Below are 23,847 nucleotides of genomic sequence, written 5' to 3' on the forward strand. Positions count from 1 at the left end.
GAGAAGAATCTGGGTCCAGTTTCAATTAAAACTACATGAAAAAATACAAAATTCATTGTTTAACTCCTTTACAATTCCAGACTTCTGCGGACTAATAAGTGTCAGATCATGCAGGTGCTAAAGTAAGTTGTATAGAGGAAAGAAAGCAGTTCAAGTCCTTCAGTGATCATGTTGAATTTTAATAGGAACTTTCTCATTCGAAAATTATCGATGGCAATTTCCTTTGTCACGTTCGCTTTCCTGAAAACTTCGACCGCGAGCAGTGTTCCTTCTCCGATCCAGTTTCCTCCAACCATTGGTATCTCTCAAAATGAACAGTTTCCTACGGGGCATCTTCAACCTTTGGGCTATCAGCGTGTTCCTGATGGACCCGTCAAAGAGTACTTTGACGTTCTTCGAGGTGATTTGTTTTGGGAGAAACATGTTGGTAAAGGTATTCCATTGGTGTTTCGACAGGGAATCGGCGAATCACCCGCTTTATTTACGTGGACGGATGATTATTTAAAAGACAAATATGGAGACCTAGATGTCCTCATTGAGTTAAAACAAGAAAATCGTTCTCATCCTCCTAGAAGGATGACTATTGCGGAGTTTCTCTCTCGGTACGAGGAAGAAGATATGTATATTGTTACAGTTTTGCCTGATCCGATGAGACGAGATGTTCAGGTAAGGTAACCAACCAGAAGTAGAGGTAAACAAAAATGTTGGTTTAAAGAAGTTCACAGGTTGTTAACTATCTATTGTTTGCTTCTCGCGCCCTTGATGGTGAGAAAATTAATCTTTTTATTGCTCTAACGGAGTCGATTACGTGTAAATCTGAAAATTTATATTGGATGAAAAACCGTCCATCCGGTATTCTACCGAAAGTGCAGTTCAAAAAAAGTATACAAAAGATTCAAAAGACACTACTTCAAGTTATAGATAGTTCATGTGTTTGTTGAAGTGATCGGTCCAATTAGGTTATTGTTGGTTAAATTTTAATTCCTGAAAGATCTAACTGCACGTTTAATATAACTGTTGCACGCTTCCTGGTAAATTCGGTCTGAGAATTTGGTCTGATATTAAGTTAAGAAAATACCCAGCTGATAACGTTGTCCATTGCTTCTTACTTGCATAGTGATGAATTGATCTAACCTTTTAACTCCCAGAAGTGAATAACATAAAACTTCTCTCGACAATACATTAGTCAGCAAACAGGTAAAGAGAATATTCAAACTTATCAGGTAGAAGCTGCTATCTTGATCTGGAACCAAGTTCTCATAACTAATTTATAAGGAAATGTGTAGCGGTTAGAGGGGAGAATTAACAATTAGATCTTGGGAGTTAAAGGGTTAACTCAAGTTATTGTAGAAGTTACTTGTTACCCACCTCTACCAGGGGATTTATTGATTAAGTTACAAGGAAGTATTTATAAAAGAATTTAACAAACTTTCAAACATTTATAATAAAAAATGTATTGTATTTCCTCAAACAAGCTCTTAGATGCTTTTTTACATTTTCAGCTTAAAGGAGGGGCACTTGTTTGAGGGAGGGAACTTAATCAAGGGAGCACCTATTATACTCCTAGACAGATTCCACTCTAGTTGGAGCTTAAAACATTTTGAATAAAGTGGCAATGGAAACAGGTTTTCCTAGTATCCCTACTATTTAAGAAACTAAGGGAAGAGGGGGGCACTTATTTGAGAGGGGTTCTTTTTTGACATTATTGCCTCATGGGGAGGGCACTTTTTCAGGGCAGGGTACTTATTAGGGTGTAGTGCTTATTCAAGAAAAAAAACCAGTATATATATTGTCAACTTATATTTCTCTAAAACTTCCTTGAACTCAGGTTCCAACCTGTTTGCTTTGTGGCACATTTCTTGATTATGTCCATGAAACCAATTTCTGGATGAGTTCAGGAGGAACGCGATCAGTCATTCATTATGATGCAGATCATAACTTGCATTGCTTGGTAACTGGGCGCAAGGATTTTATCATGATGGAGAAAAAATACTATACAGATTTGTACTTCCTAGAGAAGGTAAATATATAAATAAAAGCTTAGAGAAATGGTAGAGTTTAAAATGTTGTTTTACACTTTGTATTCATTTTAGTCCAAAAGAGTAGAAAAAGGTGGTTATTTTTTTCAGGGCTTCTTTAATTTTCCACCATATACTCAAAGTGTTTTTCTATAACTTTCAGAATCAACATTCAGGATCAGGGTTTTCAGAAATTGACCCAAACAGGATTAACTTGTTTGAACATCCTAATGTGGCTAATGTACCATGGACCTATGCAACACTCTTGCCAGGGGACTGTATTTACATTCCAGCAGGTAAAGCCATTAGGTTGGGTGTCAAGGGTTACCAATTACTGCAGGAAGTTTGATTTCTGTGCATGAAGGAACCATCCTGTAGTACTGTATTTTACTTATTATAAAAGGGGTAAGTTGCTGAAGAAACTGTGGTGCTGCATTACTGAGGGAGTCTAATGAGATAATTTTGATTTTATCAGCAGAGTTGATGCTGAAAATTGGTGTAGAGTTTCAAAGCTGATGTGTTGAGCATTAGTCTGTCATCTGAGTGAAGGGTTAATGCTCTGACATATGGCTAATGTTTGAAATGTCAGCTATGAAACTCTCTACTGTGACCAATGTACTTTAACAACTTAGTTGATAAAACCATAATTATCTTGTCATGTCATCATAGGCCTCCCTCAAACCATGACCACCCTTAGCTTGCCTAAACTTGGTAAAAGGATCATGCAAAATTACCAATAACTACTTCCCTGGAATAAATACAGCATCCAGTTAGAAGGATGAAGCATAAACTCAAGGTTTACAAGAAAATAAAAAAACAAAAGTGCCACTGACACAAATCAGTAATGTAAACCATCCTTAGAAATTTTAATTTAAAAAAATGGGACAGTGAGTGAAACTTTAAACAAGCTTCTGTGCTGCATAATAATCATTTATATACAATTCATGTGGTTTGTGCAGAACAACCTCTTAGCACTTGAAAATTATTACCAACTCACTTTTTAAGATTTAACTACATCTTTTTTTTCTTTCCTTCTTTTTAAATGAGTGATTTGTTACACTTATTGCATGGTAATATTTTGATAAATATTAATGAGCACTCATTTAAAATCTGAATTTTGCAATTTCATTCCCAGTATATACTTGCAAAAAAATTAGGAACCATATATACCTAATTCTTTTCAACTTTTTTCTCCTTGTAGAATACATACATCAGGTGCGGTCATATAACAGAACCATCTCAGCAACAATTCTCTTCACATCAGGACCCCTGGTGGGGGCACCTTTTGAACCCAAAGGTTGTGACAGAGAACATTTTGAATACACACCACTAAGTGAGTTGAAAGTACACTGGACATATAAAAAGGGAGACAGGCTTATTGAAATGGGTTACATGAACGTGGAGGTTCTGCGTTATAGCATACTATCAACCATGAAGGAAAGAAATGAAGATGTTTTAACAAAATATACATTTCTTGATCTATGGCAGCAACAAGAAGACAGAGAGGGGGACCATGATAAAGACAAACTAAGTGAAGAACCTTTTAAAATTTTTCATCAGCTTTTGGATACTGAGAGAAAAGGATTCTTGACAAAACAGGACATCTTAACTATTACAAAAGAAAATCTTAAGAAAGTGGCCCGTTTACTTGATCCTCCTCATGGGCCTGTGGTAAAAGAGGAAGAAGAAAACAGCTTAAATGAAGACACAGGATCACACGAAGAACTTTAATTGATGTTGTTAAATTATCTAACTGTAAGTTAACAAAGAGAGTCACGAAAAACAGATAATCTAGCTTCTGCTTCAACTGTCAGTCTCTTCAGATGTAAAATATTCTATATACAGACTGTGCAATAAGATTTCTGTGCCCAGTGGGTACTTCCCAGCCTTAAGCTATTGTTATTTCATACAGTCCATGCTTTCACTGAGTAAAAGCTTAATTCCACCTCCTTGTGCTTACTCATCCAGGGATAAGACCTGGCAAGAATAAAAACTGCTGAAAGTCTGCAATGTGTTCGTTGTTTTAAAGTTTCGATGTTTTTACCTGAATGAGAATTACACAATTCACTTTAACACAAGTGTTTTAATGAGAAACAAAACCATTCACGTGTGATTAATATTCTACAACTATCTTTTTAAACTTTAAAGTGGCAGAAGACTCAGGCAAATACAAAGACTAAATACAATGCAACATGAGACTTAAATTGGACCATAATTTTTTTTTACAAAAAGATTTACACTGATAGATAAATAAGTGCACTTCCATCCACCTGACACTAAAGGTTCTTCAATAATTATACATCTTTCTTAATATTTCATGTAAATCTTTTTGATCTGCTTTCAGCAGTAAAAACCTAACTTTAAATAACAACTACATGTATGTTCACCCAAATGTCTTTCCTTTAACAGTCAGTCTCCAGCCTCTTAACCCTTGAACTCCCATGAGTGATTATGACAGAATTTCTCCTTACAATATCAATACAATATCAACCAGATAAGTGATGAGAATAAAGAAAAATGTCAATTTGGGCATAATAAGTTGAACCAACACTAAATTCTCTGAACTAACATTATAAGAATTGTATGGAGAATTACAAATTTGATCTGGAGTTAAAGGGTTAAAATACAATAACAGAGAGTATTCATGTTGGCAGGAAGAGCTTGTCTTTCCTTGTATATAATGGCAGTTCTCTTCATTAAGGTATATTTGAGAAGAAACTGGTTAAGGTTGAGGGTATACAGCCAACCATACTCATGAAAACACTTTCCAGCTGTCTTTTGTCATTCCACCATAAATTCATCCAAACAGTCAAGTCCTGAACAGTGTTTTAACAAACATGTGAGTTTTGAATTATTGATCCATTCCCAGGAAACTCACCACTCCAAGCAGCACAATCTTCTTCTGGATCAATCTCATTCCATCAGCTCAAGCTAAAGGAACACAATGACAGACAAAGATAAACAAGACTGTTTTTGGCAGAGGACAGTATTCATAAAATCCCACAAACATCACTAGCTTCACTTTCCTGTTAAGATACATGTACACTGCCACTAGAAAGTGATAAACAATATGTTCCCAGCTGGGGCATTTCTTTACAACTTGGTTTAAAACTGAACTGCAACACTGTAATATTTGAACCTTCATTTCTTAGGAAGTAAACTACAAATTTTAAAGAAAACGTTACATTATTGATAATAAGTATAGGAAATCGTATGAACGCGAGTGCATTTTGTGATTTATGGGCACGAGTGATGTTTTGAAAGTTCTCAAAATTGTACGAGCCGTAGGCGAGTGCAATTTGAGAACTTTCAAAACATCACGAGTGACCATAAATCACGAAATGCACGAGCAGGTTCATACAATTTTTTATTTATTATATTCTCGATTTTTTTATAATTTGGTGTTCAAATTTGGCGCTTCCCCGGTGTTTCCATGGCAACTTCTCCGTATTGCACTCTATAACCTCTATTGCACTCTATAACCTATTTATGCATTCATCATTGACCAATCAGAAACGTGATATTTTGTTGAGTATATAATAAATAATGGTAAAATCCTTTGATACAGTATAAGATTTTAGTGAGGGTAATGGAAATAGTCATTAACTTACAAGATCCTCAGCATCGTCTGTATAATCATTGGCTGGACGTTCTTCCTTTTCAACAGCACCATCATGACCTTCTAAAAACTGTTAGCAAAAAACATTTTCAAGTTAATATCTGCTGATGTTTATCTGAAGAACTGAACCAGATATCAATTATAACCTAGACTGAGAGAGAATTGATAAGCATGGCAATAATGGAACTCACAGCAAAGCAAACGATCAAAGGCTGGTTAAACAGTCAGTCATTCTTAGCTTATGCTGGGCCATTGTTTGGTGAGGGTACCAAAAAAGGTAGGCAAGCATAAAACAGTGGGAAAATGGAAAAAGCTTGGCTGGCCACTTCTCCTGTAAGGAATCTTAACCATTTAACTCCCAAGATCTGATTGTTAATTCTCCCCTCTAGCTACTACACATTTCCTGGTAAATTAGTTACAAGAACTTGGTGCTAGATCAAGAGAGCAGCTTCTATCTGATAAGTTTGAATATTCTCATTACCTGTTTGCTGAAGAATGTATGGATGCTGTAAGGAGAAGTTTTATGTTAATCACTTCTGGGAGTTAAAAGGTTAATGTCTTGTCGCATTTTTTAACTCTCCCTATTAAATAGATTAATTTAAATGTACATGACTACACTGTACACTCTATGATAGCTTACCTCTTTAGCTTGATTGTCTGTGACATTACTATCTGGAGATTCAGTTTGACTAATTAAGGTTACTTCCTCTATAAAACAAAAGAAAATACTGAAATTATCATAATTGTAAACTATGGGCATCAGTAAGCCCCAAATCTCAAAATGGTAAACACAGCAAAAGCTTCTCTCAAAGCTGGGTTTTTTGCTAGAGATGGAGTTGGGGTTTTAAGAACCTTAGAGCCTAGGTAAAATTTTAAAGTTCCACCCATAAGGAGACTCTTATATAATATATATATTAAGATTATGCTGCAAGGCTGAACATTTTAACACTAACAATTATATGAACTGTTTTGACTGAACAATAAATGTAATTCTTCTATTTAGTATGTAGTAAGCATCTCCTTTCTTACTTTTCACCATCAGAAGCCAAAATCTATGGCCTAATTTATTGACGATCTTCTCTTTCAACTCTTGCAGAAATGTGTTAAACATCAAAGATTCCCCAGCCTGAAAAAATCCAAACATACTTAGGGGTGAGGTAAATGAGAGCTAACCAAAGTAGTATCATCAGTAGACAGCTGACTGGTAGGAACAAAATTTGTAGGGGCCCCAAAAGATTGCACTTACGGTGGCACATTATTATTGGGCAGAGAGAAGGAGTACCTTAAGGTTACGCTAATATTGATACAATATATTGGGGTGGAAGCCCATCACTGTGAGGCTGATCAGGGAATCCCCTTGAAAATGTGTGAAAATAACAGTGTGCCCCAATCCAATTTAGCTTATTTGAAAAACATTTCCATTGTGCACTGCACATGCAAAACTGGTGATTTCTTTTTTGCAAAATGTAAAATATTGAATTTCTTCAGTGCTTTTTTTACCTTGATAGCCTCCTCTCTCAGCACATTTACACACTGAAGGGCCTTTGAATAAAACTGATCTCCAAATGCATCTAACACCAGCTGCACAATACACTCTCTCATTTGTTTGGCAGCTGCATTGTTGGAAAACGTACAATGTTAAATCCTAATTAATAAATATATTTCTGTCTTGAACATCAACAATCATTGTCCAAGTGACTGTAATGGTAATATTAACAAGGCAAAGCTTTCACTTCCATTTTCATGTTAATCAGAAGTGATTAACTTGTGACTTCTCCCAAAAATATCTGAACAGTATCCAGCAAACAGGTAATGAGAATACTCAAAGTTGTCACTGGTAGAAATTGTTATCCTGATCTAACACCAAATTCTCATAACTAGTTTAAAAGGAAACGTGTAACAGCTGGAGGGGAGTATTGATCATTAGATACTAGGAGTTAAGAGTTAAGTTTAGATATCTGAATAAACTGTGAACAAAATTCTTGTTTGTATTTTCAACAATGTTGAGAAAAGTGATAATTAATGCAATTATATAACAATAATCATTGTCCAGTTCATTGAAAGAGTGTGAACAAGCAAGAGGAGATTTTCTAGAAAGTCTGATCTTAGATGTTGAAAGTTCATAGGTACTGAAAAAATGCAGTCTCTACCTTCATCAAACCTGTCTTCATCCCGTCTGGTGATGAGAGTACGGAAGTCTCCCACTGGATCAACTGTTCCAACCTGAACAAGCAATACTTATCAGATACAAAGTTGCACAGCTTACATATTATTAAAGTATTTATGTATTTTAATTTTTGGAGTTGTGAAATGTGCAACAGGGCAGTTCGCTTGTGGAAGTTGAAGTCAGAGTTTACTGCAGTAGAGGACTCTGTCTGCTCACTAATGAGTGCCAGTCTCATCTATCATGCATTTAAACTAAACACACGTACAGCATCAAAACAAGAAGATGGCATTATCATACCTTAGTGATCGACCCTCTTGCCAAACTTGCCATACTGAAGTCAGTTTCATCAAAAGCATTTGTTCTGCTGGTTGACGGTTCTCCATTTGGCTTGTCTACACTGAGGTCAAATAATGCATAGTGCAATCAATTGTCAGCTGAACATCAAAAACACTGCCTTAACAACCAATCAAATGTATACCTTTAACCAGCCCAACTTTGTCAGTTTCTTTTTTTCCAAATCTTAAGCATATTTATATTTTTGAATCCTACTGACACCTTGTGATTTTTTTCCTCTTTGTTCTTCTCAGCCATTCTGATTACTATGGTCTTGCATGGTTGTTAACCCTTAAACTCCCATGAGTGACCAAGACATATTTTCTCCTTACAATATCAGTTCAATATCAAACAGACAAGTGATGAGAATAAAGAAAAACATCAACTAGGGGTTTTTTAAATGATCCAATACCAAATTCTCCAAACTAACACCAAAATAATTATATAGCCAACAGTTAGGAGAATTACTGCACTAATAACATCCTGGCAGGATTAAGGTTAAGGGTACTCAGCTGAAATGAGCTCTGACATAATAATTAATAAAAATAGATCAAACTAACAACACATTGATGTGTACATAATCATACAAAACAAGAATTAAGTAAAAGTTCACTGAAACATTACAAACATATCAGTCATTGATGACAAGATATTTAAACCTACATTGGTTTGAATATGTGTTCAGCTGTGTACTCTTTCTTTTTTTCAATTTTTTCAAGGCGGAACATATCCTTTAGAGCAAAAAAAACAGCAACATAAACAAAATTTTCATTTAAACTGATGTAAAATAAGTTATTGAACAATTCACTTAAAAATAATTTTTCTGTTAGTACCTTTTGTTCAAGCCTTGCACACCCCCACCCCTTCCTCCCCAAAAAATAAGAAACTGAATCATAAAAGAGATTTCCTATCCCTTTTGAACTCCACAATTACTGATAGTACTTAGATTGTTCAGCATCAACTACTACAGAAATAAAGTTGCAAGATACATCTACATACATATAGTTTACAAAATGTAAGTAACAGCTTGCTTTTTTTTTTTTTCTGCACTTCTCAAGGGTACAACGCCTTGCCCCGGCCAGGACTAGAACTTGGGTTGTCTGACTCAGAGCCCAGTGCACTGACCACTGGATTCTGAACAAAGCCGTGGCATTGGCGTGTCCACGGTACAGTTGACCACACATGTTAAAAGTAGCACCTTGTACAGTCGTATGGTTGTACAGTTGTACAGTCGTATGGTCATACATCCAAATTTTTTCGGCTTCATGGGTTACTACTATTTTGTATAATTATGGGCTATGCTCTGCAAACTCCACTAAAATTTGTACATCACTGCCAAGTTCTACCAAAGAGTTTCTCACCTTAATTTTCATACACTCAGGAGCACATCTTGCTTTGAACTCTGTGCTTGGCTCCAAATAACTGCACAGGAATAGATTAATTTCACACATCAAAAGAAGAATTCCTTCCTGTTCCTCTCAGAATGCAAAACTCAGGAGACACTGTATGCCCCTCCTCTTTAGAAAGCCCCCTGGTTAAACAGAATGTAAGTCCAACCATCTTTCTGAAAACTTAAGTCATTCAGTTTGTATGTATTCACCCACCCACAGTGACTGTAGGCATCTTATCTCTCCTTACAATATCACAGCTAAATCAAGCATTTAAGCCCTGAGAGGAAAGGAAATGATCACCAACGAAAGGAACTCTTGATTGTTAAGCAAATTCTCCTTGTCAGCACCTTAGGAAATGTATAGAGAACAGTATGGAGAATATGCATACTGATGTTAGAGTGAAAAGGGTTCAGGACTTCAAAGGATACAATAAAACCATTCAGTACCTTGCAATCACAGGATCTAAATCTGGCAATGATGGATCATCTGGGTTAAGAGCACGATGTTGAATGCACTGAAATGTATGATTTGAACACAAGAAATTAGGTTATTATTTTATAACAAGGAAGAGGAAAAGAATGGTAACATCACTTAATGGGATAAATGTAGTGATAAAAAAAACATATGAATCAAACTATACAATTTTGTACCCCTCTAGAATACCTGGAAAACTCTTTGTCGAGCAGGGTTGAAAGTTCTGCTACATTTAAGTGCCTCTGTGGCCTGCCCATCCTCATCACTTAAGCAAAGGAAAAAGAGATTACTTATCAATTAAAATAAGAAGCCCTAGAAATTACTGGTATATATCTATTGAACAATTAATTGTTCAGTCAGTGTAACTGTATATCTTTACAGGTTTTATAGGAAAGGTACATTTGATAAAGGAATGAGTTAACCCTTTACCTCCTAGAAGTGACTAACTGGTATGTTCTCTTGCAAACATGTTGCAAGAACAGAGAAGCAAATCAGTTATCTCTTGATATAGAATTAAATTCTCCTGTCTAACTTACAAGGAAATGTGTGACGATAAGTTTGGAGAATAACTAATTTGATCTTGGGAGTTAAAGGGTTAAATTCCTTTCAGTGTTTAAAAGTTACCACATATTATCATCTACATTCCCAACAATATATTTCATTGATTTCTCATCAAAATAATCTTTCATATCATCACAATCAATAATGGACAGTCAGTTAACCCTTTAAACCCTAAGAGCGATTAGCATCTAATTTCTCCCAACATTATCACTCCTGAATCACACATTAAGGTCATGAGAATAAAGGAAATGGTCACTAAGGAAGGAATCTTTTGATTGGATAACAAATTCTCCTTGTCAGCAGCTTGGGAAATGTATAAAGAACAGTGTGGAGAATATGCATACTGATGTCAGGGTGTAAAGGGTTAAGTGCCACAAGATGAAGACAGTGTGGGGTTTGACACATCAACTTCAAAAAGAATGGTCACTTAAGAAATACAGTGCAGTCAGATAAACTTCAAATAAGCTATTATAATACCTAAACCATTTTGTACCAACTGAAGATAACTCACCGTTGAGCATCTGTTAAATCCATTGCAGTGATGAGATTATCCACAGCATCTTGTTGCTCTCCTAAAAAAGCAAAATGAAATACAAAAGCTTGATTAAACATTTGTGACCCTCCACGGGAAAACAGACACTAACGCTTTTCCGTTTAAGCTGCAAAACCGTTTACTATCCGTTTATATCCGTTTAAACGGTTCATGAAAGCGTTTAAACGGTTTGCTTATCCCTTTAAAAAAATTTGCATCCGTTTAACGCTTTAGCTAAAACGTTTAAGCGGTTTGCTCATCCGTTTAAAAAAATTTGCATCCGTTTAACGCTTTTGCCAAAACGTTTAAGCGGTTTGCTCATCCGTTTAAAAAAATTTGCATCCGTTTAAAAAAATTTGCATCCGTTCGACGCTCTAGCAAAAGCATTAAAACGGTTTGCTTACCCGTTTAAAAAAAAAAAGCTATCCGTTTAAAGTTCCACGGAAAGCTTTGGACTGTTTGCCTAACATTCTGTAATAGGCAGTTCGAAGTATCAATCTTACGTTCGCTCGATACTCGCCGGTTCTTGAAATACAGAAAGACCATATCTTATTTTGGTTTTATCTTTTGCGTGATCATAGTAAGCGAGTTTCCGTCGCATCCTTTGACAAACAAGTTAAATCGGCTGCTCTCTTTCTGTTTATATCATCTTGATTCATCATTCTTGGTTTTATTGACAATCATTTTAACGGCCCCGCTTGGTGCGTGACACCGATACGACCTTTTATTTGCAATGGAACTTCATTGCGTTATTTGACCTTGAAAGGTCTCGGCTTCAGACAAGGTGGCGGCATTACATATGCAAATTTGTTTCGCGAAACTTCCGAACAGGAAGAAATGGAGTTCATTTTCAGTACTAATAAGAATAAACAAAGGAGAAGATTATGAGTTTCTCGCGGTAGCCGTTCAGGATATTCGGCAGCGAAACTATTCTCAGTAAATTGCGCTTATTTCATGAATGTCACACGAAAGCGGCAGTAATTAACCCAGAAATAAAATGCGCAAGTATATGCTAGTTATTACTTTTCAAATTATCATGCTCAATATTTTCGCTTTAAAGGATAATTATCCGTTGTCACTCTGAAAGTTTTTCCGCAGAAGATCTCGCCGGCTCAACCACAGCCGTTAAACATTAATTTTAAGCTCATCGTTTGTCGATTTTGGTCAACCGTTTCTCGGTTTAAGCTATCCGTTTTTGGACTTTGGTCAACTGTTTAACGTTTCGGGCTGACCGTTTTTATTTTTGGTCAACCGTTTAACAGTGTGAGCCATCCGTTTTTGAACTTTGGTCAACCGTTTAACGTTTCGTGCTATCCGTTTTTATTTTTGGTCAACCGTTTGAAGGCCTAAGCTATCCGTTTTTGGACTTTGGTCAACCGTTTAAATTTTTTGCCATCCGTTTAAGCGGTTATGGCATCCGTTTAAACGCTCGAGTTAACCGTTTACTATCCGTTTACAACCGTTTTTCGAGACCGTTTTACGGAAAAGCGTTAGTGTCCGTTTTCCCGTGGAGGGTCACATTTGTTCCTATGGGTAACAATGTTATGAGAACAATATCACAAAAATGTTTACTCCCAAGATCTGATTGTTAATTCTCCCCTCTACCTGCAACACATTTCCCTGTAACTTAGTTATTAGAATTTGGTGTTAGATCAAGATAACAAACTGTACCTGATAAGTTTGAGAATTCTCAATATCTCTTTGCTGGATAAGGTATGGATATCATAAGGAGAAGTAACATGTTAATCACTCCTGGGAGTTAAAGGGTTAAGTCAAACATGGATTTTTTTAAATTTCACCACTGCAAGTTATTACTTGTATCAATCATCACTAACCTAAAAACAAGACCATCAGGTGATAGGTTTTCATTTTTAGCTACAAAACCCTTTCATCATATAACCCTAAAGATTGATTAGCACCTAATTTCTCCTTAAAATATCATCCCAGAATTCCACATTTAGGTTACGAGAGTAAAGGAAATGATCACCAACTTAAAAAGCTCTTGATTGTGAAACAAATTCTCCTTGTCAGCACTTTAGGAAATGTATAGAGCATTGTGTGGAGAGTTTGCATACTGATGTTAGGGTGTATTAGGGTTAATCACGATTGCCAAACTAGAGATTTATCACATAATTGCATTCAAAGTATGGATGTACATGTACACGTATAAAACCATTTTTGATCATTAATTTTATTAACAATGCCTAATGTTGCCGATTTAATTTATATTCATCAAATTTATGAAAGCATGCACTTGCCAGATGGTTCCCATTTCTTGTTAGCATCAAGGGGCGCAAAGGCAAACTGACGTAGATCTTCTAAAAATGGCAAAGCTGTGAAAAGGAGGCACTGGAGTAAAATCCAAGCAAAAAAAAGAAAATAATCAACTTAAATCATGTCACAACACTGGTATCAAACAAGAGTTTGTGGTGCTTCACTACAATATTGTTTTTATGCATATCTCAGGCAGTAACCACCATACATGTATTACTAATGAGGATTGCAACATTTCTTCACCCTATGAGGCAGTGGAATAGAAATTCCAGGTGCAGTTAAATTTCTTTAACATTTTTTTTTAACTTTCCATAGCAACCACAATAGATACAACTTGGCCCACTGAGCATTAAAAGGAAAAAGACATCTACCTCATAGTCCTGTTTAATGTGTGGGGCCAAGAAGCCCAGCTTGGGTGGAGCATTTTTCACTCTGCAATATCTTACAATTGCAACAGTGTTCAGCTCATACATGCCATTTATCAGCGCTGAGAGTGCAACTGCAGCATGCTAAATACAAAATATATATATCATTATTGAATTGGTAATTTACATGTTAATTAGGGTACTAACTGGATAATTGGATGTTGAGAGTAGCTGCTAATGACAATGAAGGTTTCATCATATACATGTAAATACCCCAAAGAATAAAAATTTTGATGAATCTCACAATAATTAATCTTCATCTCTCAAGATCTCAAATTTCATCAGAGTTCTGTGCCCAAAATTATTTTTTTTCCTTTTTAAATGGCCAAATGATTGTTAAATATGGCAGATCAGTCATCACAAACTTTCATGCAGATAATGGATGGAAATCAAAGGATCATTAGCTTTTAATACAATCATAGTAGATTCTTATTAAAATCTGCATAGTATAGCATACTTTGGATTTTTTTTATTTCATGAAGTCTTAAGGTTTAATTACCTGATCACCTGGCTGTGGAACAAAGGCTATTACATTATCTCCAACATACTGATATCTCTGGACCTGTGGAATTGCATGTTACGTTATTATATACTGCTACTAACATACACCGTACCCTCATACATGTACATTCAGTCATATGGTATCTCCTCGATTAACCCTTTACCTCCCATTAGTGACCAAGAGAAAATTTCTCCTTACAATCTCGATACAATATTAAGCACAGAAGCAATGAGAATAAAATAAAATATCAATTAGGGGATTATGAATTGATCCAATACCAAATTCTCCAAATTGACATCATAAGAATTGCATGGCAGACAGTGAGGAGAATTACTAATGAGATCTTGGGAGTTAAAGGGTTAAGTTCCCATGCTCTAATAAGCACCTTCTCTCAACTGCGCCCATAAAATAACCACCCCCCTATCTCCCTCATTTTCTTAATAGTAGGGATAAATGGAAAACCTGTTTCCATTGCAACTTTATCTATAACTTTTTTAAGCTTCAACTACAGCAGAATCAGCTCAGGAGAACAATCAGCACCCTCCTTGATCAAGAGCCCTCCTGCCCATCAGGGACCCCACCCCTTTCAGTCAAAATTTTTAAATAAGCCCCCAGGCACTTAATCCAGGAAATAGAGTACATCCATAAGAAATGAAGAAATAAAGGAAAGTATACAGAGCCGCAAAAATCATTCTGTTGATATCTTAGAGCATATCCCCATTTTGACATTATTTTATATGAAAGATTGATATTCTCAGTGTTAAAATACAAGATATCCCATAGATAAAGATATCAAGAGAGAAATTGCAATTACAGGTATATGAAATGGTTGTTACTTTTTAAATTTCTATTTTACGATCAGATTAGTACATTTCCTTTTTAGATTAGTTGTTTGTTCATTCAAGTTGACTTCTCCCAACATGGTTCTTAATTCAATCATCAGCACTAACATTTTCATTGGAAGTGAAACAGAGTAAGGATAAACATCTTTCTGTGGGAAGTTTCATGCTGTCTTTGTCAATCTTGGTCAAGGGAACCAACGTCTTTCCATACCTGTACCCTATTTGATAACATAAGTAAAGTAAATGATTATTTATATTAATAGCACTTATGATCAAAAAGTTGAAGAGGACATGAAGCTCCTGGTAAAAAAAACAAACAAAAAAAAAACACTCTGCTTAAAGAAGTAATTAAATACATGTTGTTATTGATCTTCAAATTTCAACCCCCCCCCTCCCCTTTGAATTAAACTATCCTTTGAATACCTCCCCTCCAATTTTCACTAGAACACTGCAGATGCCCCCCTTAAAGAAGCAGCCAATGTTTTCTGATAGGCAGAGGATTCCTTTGCTGAACTAGTTGTAGGAAGTGCTTTTATTTGGTATTTTGGTATTTTCAATTTGAGAACAAGTACCACAACTAAAATTTTAGGATCAGCATTGAGTAAAAATTAAAAAAAAAAAAAATTTCCCCACCAAAAAAAGTCACAATCTCACCCTCACAAATGTTCCCATACATTCTGAAGTAGGCTGAGCAAAAAACTTCAAAGAAATGGGCTACTTATGGTTGGATTTTTATTCTCATGTTGTTGAGCCTAGAGAAAGTAAGCAGAGATTCTGCTTGACAGAGATGGTGAATTTCATCTCAGTTTTAGGCTCTCACTGAAACCTCTAATACTAAATCATGCACCCCTCATAAAAAAAGCCCCTCCCACCCCTCCTAGTGCCACTGCAAGGATTTATAGGCAGGTATTAAAAAAAAAAAAAACATTTGTGTCAGAGTTATACCTTGGGCTACATTTTCTTTGTCAACTTCAGTATCATCTTCATCAATCAAGTGATATGACCGTTGCATTTGTACTTCCATTGTGTCAGGGTTAGGAGACATTTGAGAAACAGCTGACAACTTCTTCCAGGGTGGTAACTTCTCCTCCCTTACCTTCAGATAATTCAAAGAGCTAAAGTTATTCTAGGACAAAAATACAGTTGTAGCATTTTCAATTCATCATGTTGAAATCTACTGATGGGTCAATTGACTGAGGATAAAGAGAACGGATCAAAGCCCTGCATGACTTTTTTACGCTTGGTCAAATAATCTCACCATGTTTCACAGGGAATGCAAGAAAATTTGACACGAGTTTAAGGCTTCTCTCCTTGCATCTCTTCAATTGCAGATTAAACCAGCTGCTTTGCTTCAATAGCAGGCAGGTGTCTGGGGTATTAGGTGCAAAACTCATTTGCCCAACATACAGTGCATGAGTAACAACAATTCCAGACACCTGTAAACACTGATTGGATAAGTGCAATGAGAAAAAACAGGATAGGGTGAGATGAGGTACATGTCCTGCAGTATGGGGGAAAACAATCCCTAAAAATCCATTAAGGACTGATGGAAAACAAATGATACAAAACTGCTTGAAAATTCAAACTTTCAGTGGTGATGTAGAGTACTGTCAACATTCCACATAATGCTGTACTTTTTGTATTACCTGTTAGCCAGAAGAGCCTGCTAATCATAGCTAAATGCTGGTCACATTGATAAATTGTCATTAAAAAAAATAACAATAATAAAATATCTTTTCTTTACCCTATTGTACCCATAAACATTTATTTTCAGCTGAGAGCCAATCTCCAGAGGTCCTCTAAACACAGTGGTTTGTTTGATTGATCTTGTCTGGAAAAAGCTCAGCATCGGTAGAACATGACTTAAAAAAAAAATTTTAAAAAAAATTATTTTTCATTATCTAGCACAATCATATGATATATCATAGCTCTGCATTAACCTTAAAAAAATTATTATGGTGTAATAATACCTAAAGGAATATGTCTCGCCATCTAAAGCCTCCAACATTTGTCTCATACAGTTTTCCCCTGCCACCTGCATGGAGAAAAATAAGGCACAGTATATATATATTAGTAAATTATTGGGCCATTTAAATTTACAGTCTTGTAGTTAGTTGCCAAGCTTTTGATTTGGAGTGAGGCTAAACGTGACCTTGTTATGGTAGAGACCAGTATCTGTTTAGCATGATAACAACATAACTTACATTTGAAAGAAGCAACTTATCTTTCATAATAAGGTCACCCTTAGCCTCACTCTTGTTTAAAGCCTTGGCAACTAAGCACGCAACTGTAAAATGGACATTGCCACGATTTACGTAATACCCTGTACATCAGTAATAAATAGCAATTGCATACCATTCTATTAAAGATTTTAAATTATCTATGAGTAATTTTATTTCAAATCTGTATTGTTGAAAATAACCCTACAAGTTCATTGTACAATCAGAAAAATTTCAATTCATTCACTCCAAGAAATGATCAAAAAGGAAAACCTCTTCACAATATTGCTATGTTTTCTAGCAAAACGATGATGGTAACATTTTTTTTTTTTTTTAAATTAATGAACTTTATTCTATGGCAAGATAGAAAAATATTAACTGTGGGATTTGTTTGATTTAACACCAAATTCTCAAAGCTTAAATTATTAGAGATGAAAGACAGAGAGTGGAGAATTTATATTCAGATGTTAGGTATGAAATGGTTTAAACCTGCTGTGGTGTTCTTTCTTTTCTGTGATCTGGAACTGAAGTTGAAGGTCCACTTTCATCTGTGGCACAAGTTCTCTCGTCTTCATCATCATAAAGATCAGGTCCTCTGAAAAGTGCATGTGCATGTAGATAAATTCATTTATTAATCAGAGAATTCAAATCCAAATTATAGTTTCTTTATTTTCTTCTGTCGATAAAACCCATTCTACCTCAGTGTCATCCTGTCTGCTTGTATTTGTTATGCACTAACAGAGGTCACACAATTTTCATGCAGCAAAGAGGACACACTGACAGGGATTTTACATTTGTGGAGACAAACTTTTGCCATGAGAGATGACCAAAATGTTTATTATAAACATCCTTTTCACTTGTTTGTATATTACTGGTTAAAAGAAAGTTGATAGTCTTGACCTGTAACTCAATCCTCGATTCTCAAAACTACCAAGAATCAAGAATTGAGAATTGAGGATTAGAAACTATCGAGAATCTAGAATCAAGGATCAAGATGCTCAAATAAACTTTTCAAGGATCTTGATCTGCAGTTGACAAAGCCTTTAATTGACACATGGCTCCTCTTTAAACAGACATATTGCACACATGCAAATTTTCATATCCAAGTTTTCTAGAATTGAGAAATTATCAAGTTTTGAGGGTTTGTCAAGTTAATGAACATACTTTTGAACAATACTGTACAACTATGCCATCTTTAATTCCACCATTGCAAATTAGTGATTAAAAACAAGCATCTGGTACATTTATCATGCAATGTTAGGTTGTAAGCAACAGTTTCATGCTCACATTAATGTCAAGTGGACTTGCAAGCTTTTGAGGCCTTCTGTGATGGTCTCCAGCTGATCGTTTCCAAATGGTGAACCAAGGTCACTGAAAAAATATATCTTTTTTTCACACTTCTTTCCTCTGAAAGGAAAAATTAAATTATCTTCCTTTAAAATGTAATTCAGAAAATTTGGATCATTTTGTATCTTTTCTTTTCATCATATCTTTTCTTAACCCTTTAACTCCCAAGATCTCATTAGTAATTCTCCTTACTGTCTGTCATATAGTTCTTGTGATGTTAGTTTGGAGAATTTAGTATTGGATCAACTGGTAATCCCCTAATTAAGATTTTTCTTAGTTTATTCTCAATACTTGTCTGCTTGATATTGTACTGATATTGTAAGGAGAAATTCTGCATTGGTCACTCATGGGAGTTAAAGGGTTAAGATGTCAAAGCAGAAATAACATTTTTGATTCTTTCTAATTCTTACACTGTCTGTTCTCGCAACAAATCCACACCAACCACGATGGCATCAATGACTATACAAAAGTTAAGGTCAAACATTTAACATTGAAAAAGTTCCGCATGAAATCTATACTAAATATTATATACCTATTACTGACCAAGTTTGAGATCCTTGCTGCAAGCACCAAGTGTGCAGCAATAAATCCAAGTGGGAAAAACAAGGTTCTGTAACTTACAGTGGACTGTGAAAATGAGGTTAGTAAATTATTAAATTTATTACATCTCTAGGTTTAGATAGAGGAGGAAAGTTTCAATTCAAACAACAATTTGAAGTAAACAGGCTGCACAGTGAAATACCGCCTGCTACATGTAAATTGACCAATCATAGTAAACATTCTACATTCTGACTGAGTGATACAATTACTGTATTATAAAAATAACTTCTAATACCATAATTTATCAGTTAAAAAAAATTGATTTCATGCTACAATTGCCTGTTTAACTAATATATCACAGATGACATTCAAATGTGGTCAGAACAAAACAATTGCACAAGAACAACACCTGCCTGTGTCACCTACATTCTTTTCACAATGACACAGAAATTATTTAAAAAGTTTGTTTCTGTTTCCTGCCTTGCAACAAATCACACAAACAATTAAAGTGGTGTGGATTTGTTTGATCAACTATACAGTAGATCTACATGTCATGTAAAACATTAGAAATGCAGAAATAGCAACAATATTTTGTCAGTTTGCAAGGATACAGTCTGTTTCAACATTACCTGCAATAGAAGCACACTTACTGTAAGTGTAAATTGAAACATCTTATATAATTTACAGACAAAACTCACTTAAAAAGGCATTTCTACTTATACCTCAAGGAGAAATCAAACTTGATTATGAAAGCGATCTTTGCAGTAATGAACACAACTTAAGCAATAGTGAAAAGAAGGCCTGAAAAAAAAAATTCAGGCCTGTACGGGATTTGAACCAATGACCTCTACGATACCGGTGCAGTGCTCTACCAACTGAGCTAATAAGCCAACTGGGAGCTGGTCACTGTGTTGGTTCCAAATAAAAAGAAATCATATCAAACTAAAACTCACAAAAATGTCACTTACCAGGGGTTATCTGATCATGGATAAAACGAAGCAGTTCTAAATCAGGCAAACCAAGTCTGCGAGCCACAGTGATATTCTCATATTCCCCATCACTTTCATTCAATTGGTTTGATGTTCCTGTGAACAAATAATATTTAATATCAATCTCAAATCATTGTCATTATGAATTATCGTAACCATCCAAAAGTAATGGCCCAGTTATACAGGCTGTGTTTTTTTACAAATAATAACAAAAACAATAGTAATAATAATGATGATGACAATGATAATTACAATAACAATCCTCATGCACAGAACCTTCTGTCTCATAAATTCATGCATGTAAATGAAAAAATGGCAGATCAATCATTTGAAAGTTCCAGAAAGCAAACTTTAAGAAATCAAGAAATTGAACTGCAACATGCACATACCTTCAGTACCAAACAGAACTAAAGCAAATTCATCTTTTGTATTTGCAAACATCTGAAATGAAAAATAACTGTAAGGACTTTGCTTTCAGTGGAAAATCACTTGAAATATTTTGCATAGTATGGATCATTTGCCTCAGTTCTTGAACATGCCAACTGAGTAAATACATGTATCTCAGGTACCTTTTGTAAGAAAGGGCTCCAAGTTCCCTTTTTCAAAAAGTTGCCTTTTCACAAGCTTCAGCTGTAAAATGGTCGCCATAGTAATAAAAAAATCATCATACCATTGGAAGGAAACTTCATGTTGCATTACCAAGGTTTGTACGTTTAATAGTTCAACCAAACATCGATAGACTTTTCAATTTTTTTTTTGTCAGTTGGTTATCTATTTTAAGTTGAAATCTTGGTTGTCAAATATATTTTTCACTTGCCATGGCCACCAAAACGGTTGTAATTTGGAGTGCTTTAGAGAAAAGGGCTGCTTAAAGTTGGTGCAAAGACCATCAGTGTCCACAAAGAATACTGACAACAACTAATGGACGATACGTAAAGCATAAATTAATACGTACCTTTCTTTGTACAATCATGTTGACAGCCTTGACTGATATCTCAAGTGAGGTGGAATGGCCAGGGGCGGCCTGACACATCGAAGGGCCCACATCCAAAATAATAACAACAGCATCCTTAGTGACACACATAAAATAAAGAATTATTCTTTGTGACTCTTTCGAAACTCATACTAATGCTGCATGAATCAAAAATAGTAGATCACCTTCGGGACTAAGGATTCTTTTCAGAATGGTGTAGGGTAATATTGGAGTATTTCTCTTTAACTTTCTTGGGAATTTCAAGAGAGTAATTTGGAGTTTAAGGTATCGTGAGTGAAGAAAAAGATCCACCCATTGATAGGAAAAACAAGAAATGACTATCACATAAATTCTGCATTTCTTTCATGAAGTGGACATGTACTTCAGTCAAATCAAATGAAAATACAGGGAATCTGAGTGCAAATGAAACATGTTCAGAAGTTCACCAACGAGTCGAACGACTGATCGCGAGAATCAAAAGGAATCTATTGCAATCCAGATCAGAAGATCCTCATCGCCCCGATCATGCGTTTCTTTGCAGCAGCTAAGATGGTCTGCGTGGTGTTCTACACATAGTCATACCCTCGATAACCTCACAATGAATCCCAACTATGGAAACCAGGTTATCTCTCTTATAAAGTAACAGAAGTTCTGCGCGTAAAGGGAACTAACCCACACAGGTTTCCGATTTAATTGAAACAGAGTGAAAGATCGATTGGAACTTATATTTTCAGGGATTTAGGCGCTCACTCGATGGGTGAAACGCAAAGAGAGCCTTAAAAATAGAAAATTTCGAGCTAAGAAAACAAAGCTACCAACCTTCGCAGCCGCCATTTTGTAAATGTTGACGTCACATGATCCGGTCTGAACTTGCCTGGTATATTTTCCCGCCAAATCGAGTTACCCCGTGGCATCCCCCGTGAAAAATGCTTTAATTTGCTCCATAAGGGATCTAGACAAGAATGAATTTTTAAGTCTTCCAACATGTGTTTTCATCGCATAACAATTAACCGAGAAACGACCAGCAAAATTTCAAAAGTGAGAGAAATAAAGAAAGTGCTGGACAATAAAAATGAATAAATGAAGAACTGAATAATTAATTTTTAATTAAATCAATTTAGCACCCCTAGGTAGAGATGTTTATTCTGTAGAAAACATCCGGGACAGTTTGTAGCTTTGCCGGGCTCCGTCGATTGCAACTGAATTTCTTCATTCTTTATAACAACCAAACTTCAAGTGCCTACGAACAAACTTTTGCATTCGTAACATGTGCACGAGAATTTTCCATGTTTTCAATATTGTATGCTTCTGAGACTGGTATAGAATGACAAGAAAACGAGATACATTTTTGTTGTTAAGTTACCTTTTCCTCCACGTTCTGAGATCCAGAGAAACTTTCTTTTTAAGTTATTCAGTCCGTGTCTGTTCCAAGAAGGATTTTGTCCGTTCTTGTTCGGACCACGAGCAGGACTTCCTCACTCCCGAAGTTCTGCGAGGCGCGTTGACATCAACTTTTTTTCGCTGTTATCTTTTTGGATTCACGCGACGGACTTTGCCGAAAAGGAGGAAGAACTTGAAATCTAGTTCTTGTTCAAAAGTGTTTTGAATATAAAATATTTCTTTCTCATCATGAGTTATTTTTTTAAAATAAAGCAACCGCAGCAAAAACAGAGCAGCCTATATTTAGTCATGGTAAACCGGAAATCCAGAGGTATCCTTTGATAAGACCCTGAACTGCGCAAGAACTGCAAAGCATAATATGAAGTCTCATTGGCAGCCACACATAGGCTTTCTGTTTAGGGGGCGTGGCGTGCGGCATTCCAAAGAATGCCGCAAAAGATTATATCATTATTGCGCGAAAACCACAAAAATTTGCACAAACTGAGATACTTATTTTATAAGTTGTTTTATTATTTTTTTACTATAAATTAATAGCAATTTTCATCGTCTAATCAGCGTTTTACGAGATTTTTAGGCTGTCTTTGCGAGACTGTAACAGAAGCAAGCTCTTAAGAAAATATTTCATTTGCCATTGATGGAGGTTTTTTTTTGTCCTCAAAACAGTCTTGCGTACGTGTTCTTATTTCAAATTGCCTGGGGTCATTTAACATTCGTGGGAATTTTTTTGTTTTTTTTTTTTGGAGAAAAGGTTATTTCCATCAAGTAGAGCTAAAAACAGACCGCAATCATCTATATTTAGGCGGAAACCCTAGGGTATTCTATAAAAAGAAAAAAACCGGTAAGGCCAGGCGTAGCTAGCAGCATGGTAATGTATTTTGGTCCAGCTGTTATTTGATGTTGTCACGCAAAACTTTAACTAAGATTGCGTTCCGTTACTAAACCGCAACTAGTGACACCTTCGTGGGAGTTTTTGGCGGCAGAGGAAAAGAGAATTAGGAAAAATCGAATAAAAGTGGGTTACATTTGTCATTTATTGTTCGTAATGTTCAGGCTTACCAAGTTAAATAAACACAGAGCAAGGACTTGTGTAAAATTTCCCTGACATCTTTCACGTTTCTATTTGTCTTCACATTATCTTTTGATAATCTTGAAAGTCTTGACAAGTAAAACGTATCTGAAAGAGAGGTGGGTGTCTTGCTCAAAATGATCGATTGCAACACCTTTTTTGTCATAATATGAG

At 35.6% G+C, this 23,847-nt stretch overlaps 2 protein-coding genes across 2 annotated transcripts; one reads left to right on the forward strand and one right to left on the reverse strand.

Annotated features, from left to right (window-relative positions):
* The first annotated feature begins 11 nt into the window (after positions 1 to 11).
* On the forward strand, positions 12 to 4,022 carry LOC113673073 (bifunctional peptidase and arginyl-hydroxylase JMJD5). Its single transcript, XM_027189428.2, has 4 exons — positions 12 to 666; positions 1,829 to 2,020; positions 2,182 to 2,314; positions 3,220 to 4,022. The coding sequence occupies exons 1-4, from the start codon at positions 169 to 171 to the stop codon at positions 3,747 to 3,749; spliced, it is 1,353 nt and encodes a 450-aa protein (XP_027045229.2). The 5' UTR covers positions 12 to 168; the 3' UTR covers positions 3,750 to 4,022.
* LOC149053418 (DNA repair protein Ku80-like) lies at positions 3,016 to 22,860 on the reverse strand. The gene is made up of 28 exons (XM_089201803.1): positions 22,570 to 22,860; positions 22,026 to 22,158; positions 21,189 to 21,302; positions 20,623 to 20,674; positions 20,213 to 20,329; positions 19,856 to 19,873; positions 19,115 to 19,163; positions 18,645 to 18,764; positions 17,847 to 17,952; positions 17,109 to 17,173; positions 16,883 to 17,000; positions 16,084 to 16,234; positions 15,247 to 15,356; positions 14,294 to 14,356; positions 13,741 to 13,878; positions 13,354 to 13,444; positions 11,075 to 11,135; positions 10,192 to 10,267; positions 9,975 to 10,042; positions 9,499 to 9,559; positions 8,801 to 8,868; positions 8,102 to 8,201; positions 7,788 to 7,860; positions 7,138 to 7,250; positions 6,667 to 6,763; positions 6,278 to 6,345; positions 5,630 to 5,707; positions 3,016 to 4,949 (listed from the first exon to the last, which is right to left on the reverse strand). Exons 2-28 carry the CDS (start codon positions 22,038 to 22,040, stop codon positions 4,932 to 4,934), a joined length of 2,208 nt encoding a protein of 735 aa, XP_089057929.1. The 5' UTR covers positions 22,041 to 22,158; positions 22,570 to 22,860; the 3' UTR covers positions 3,016 to 4,931.
* Between the last annotated feature and the right edge of the window lie 987 nt (positions 22,861 to 23,847).

Source organism: Pocillopora damicornis, chromosome 1, assembly GCF_964200805.1.
Source record: "Pocillopora damicornis chromosome 1, jaPocDami1.2, whole genome shotgun sequence".
Classification (NCBI taxonomy): domain Eukaryota; kingdom Metazoa; phylum Cnidaria; class Anthozoa; order Scleractinia; family Pocilloporidae; genus Pocillopora; species Pocillopora damicornis.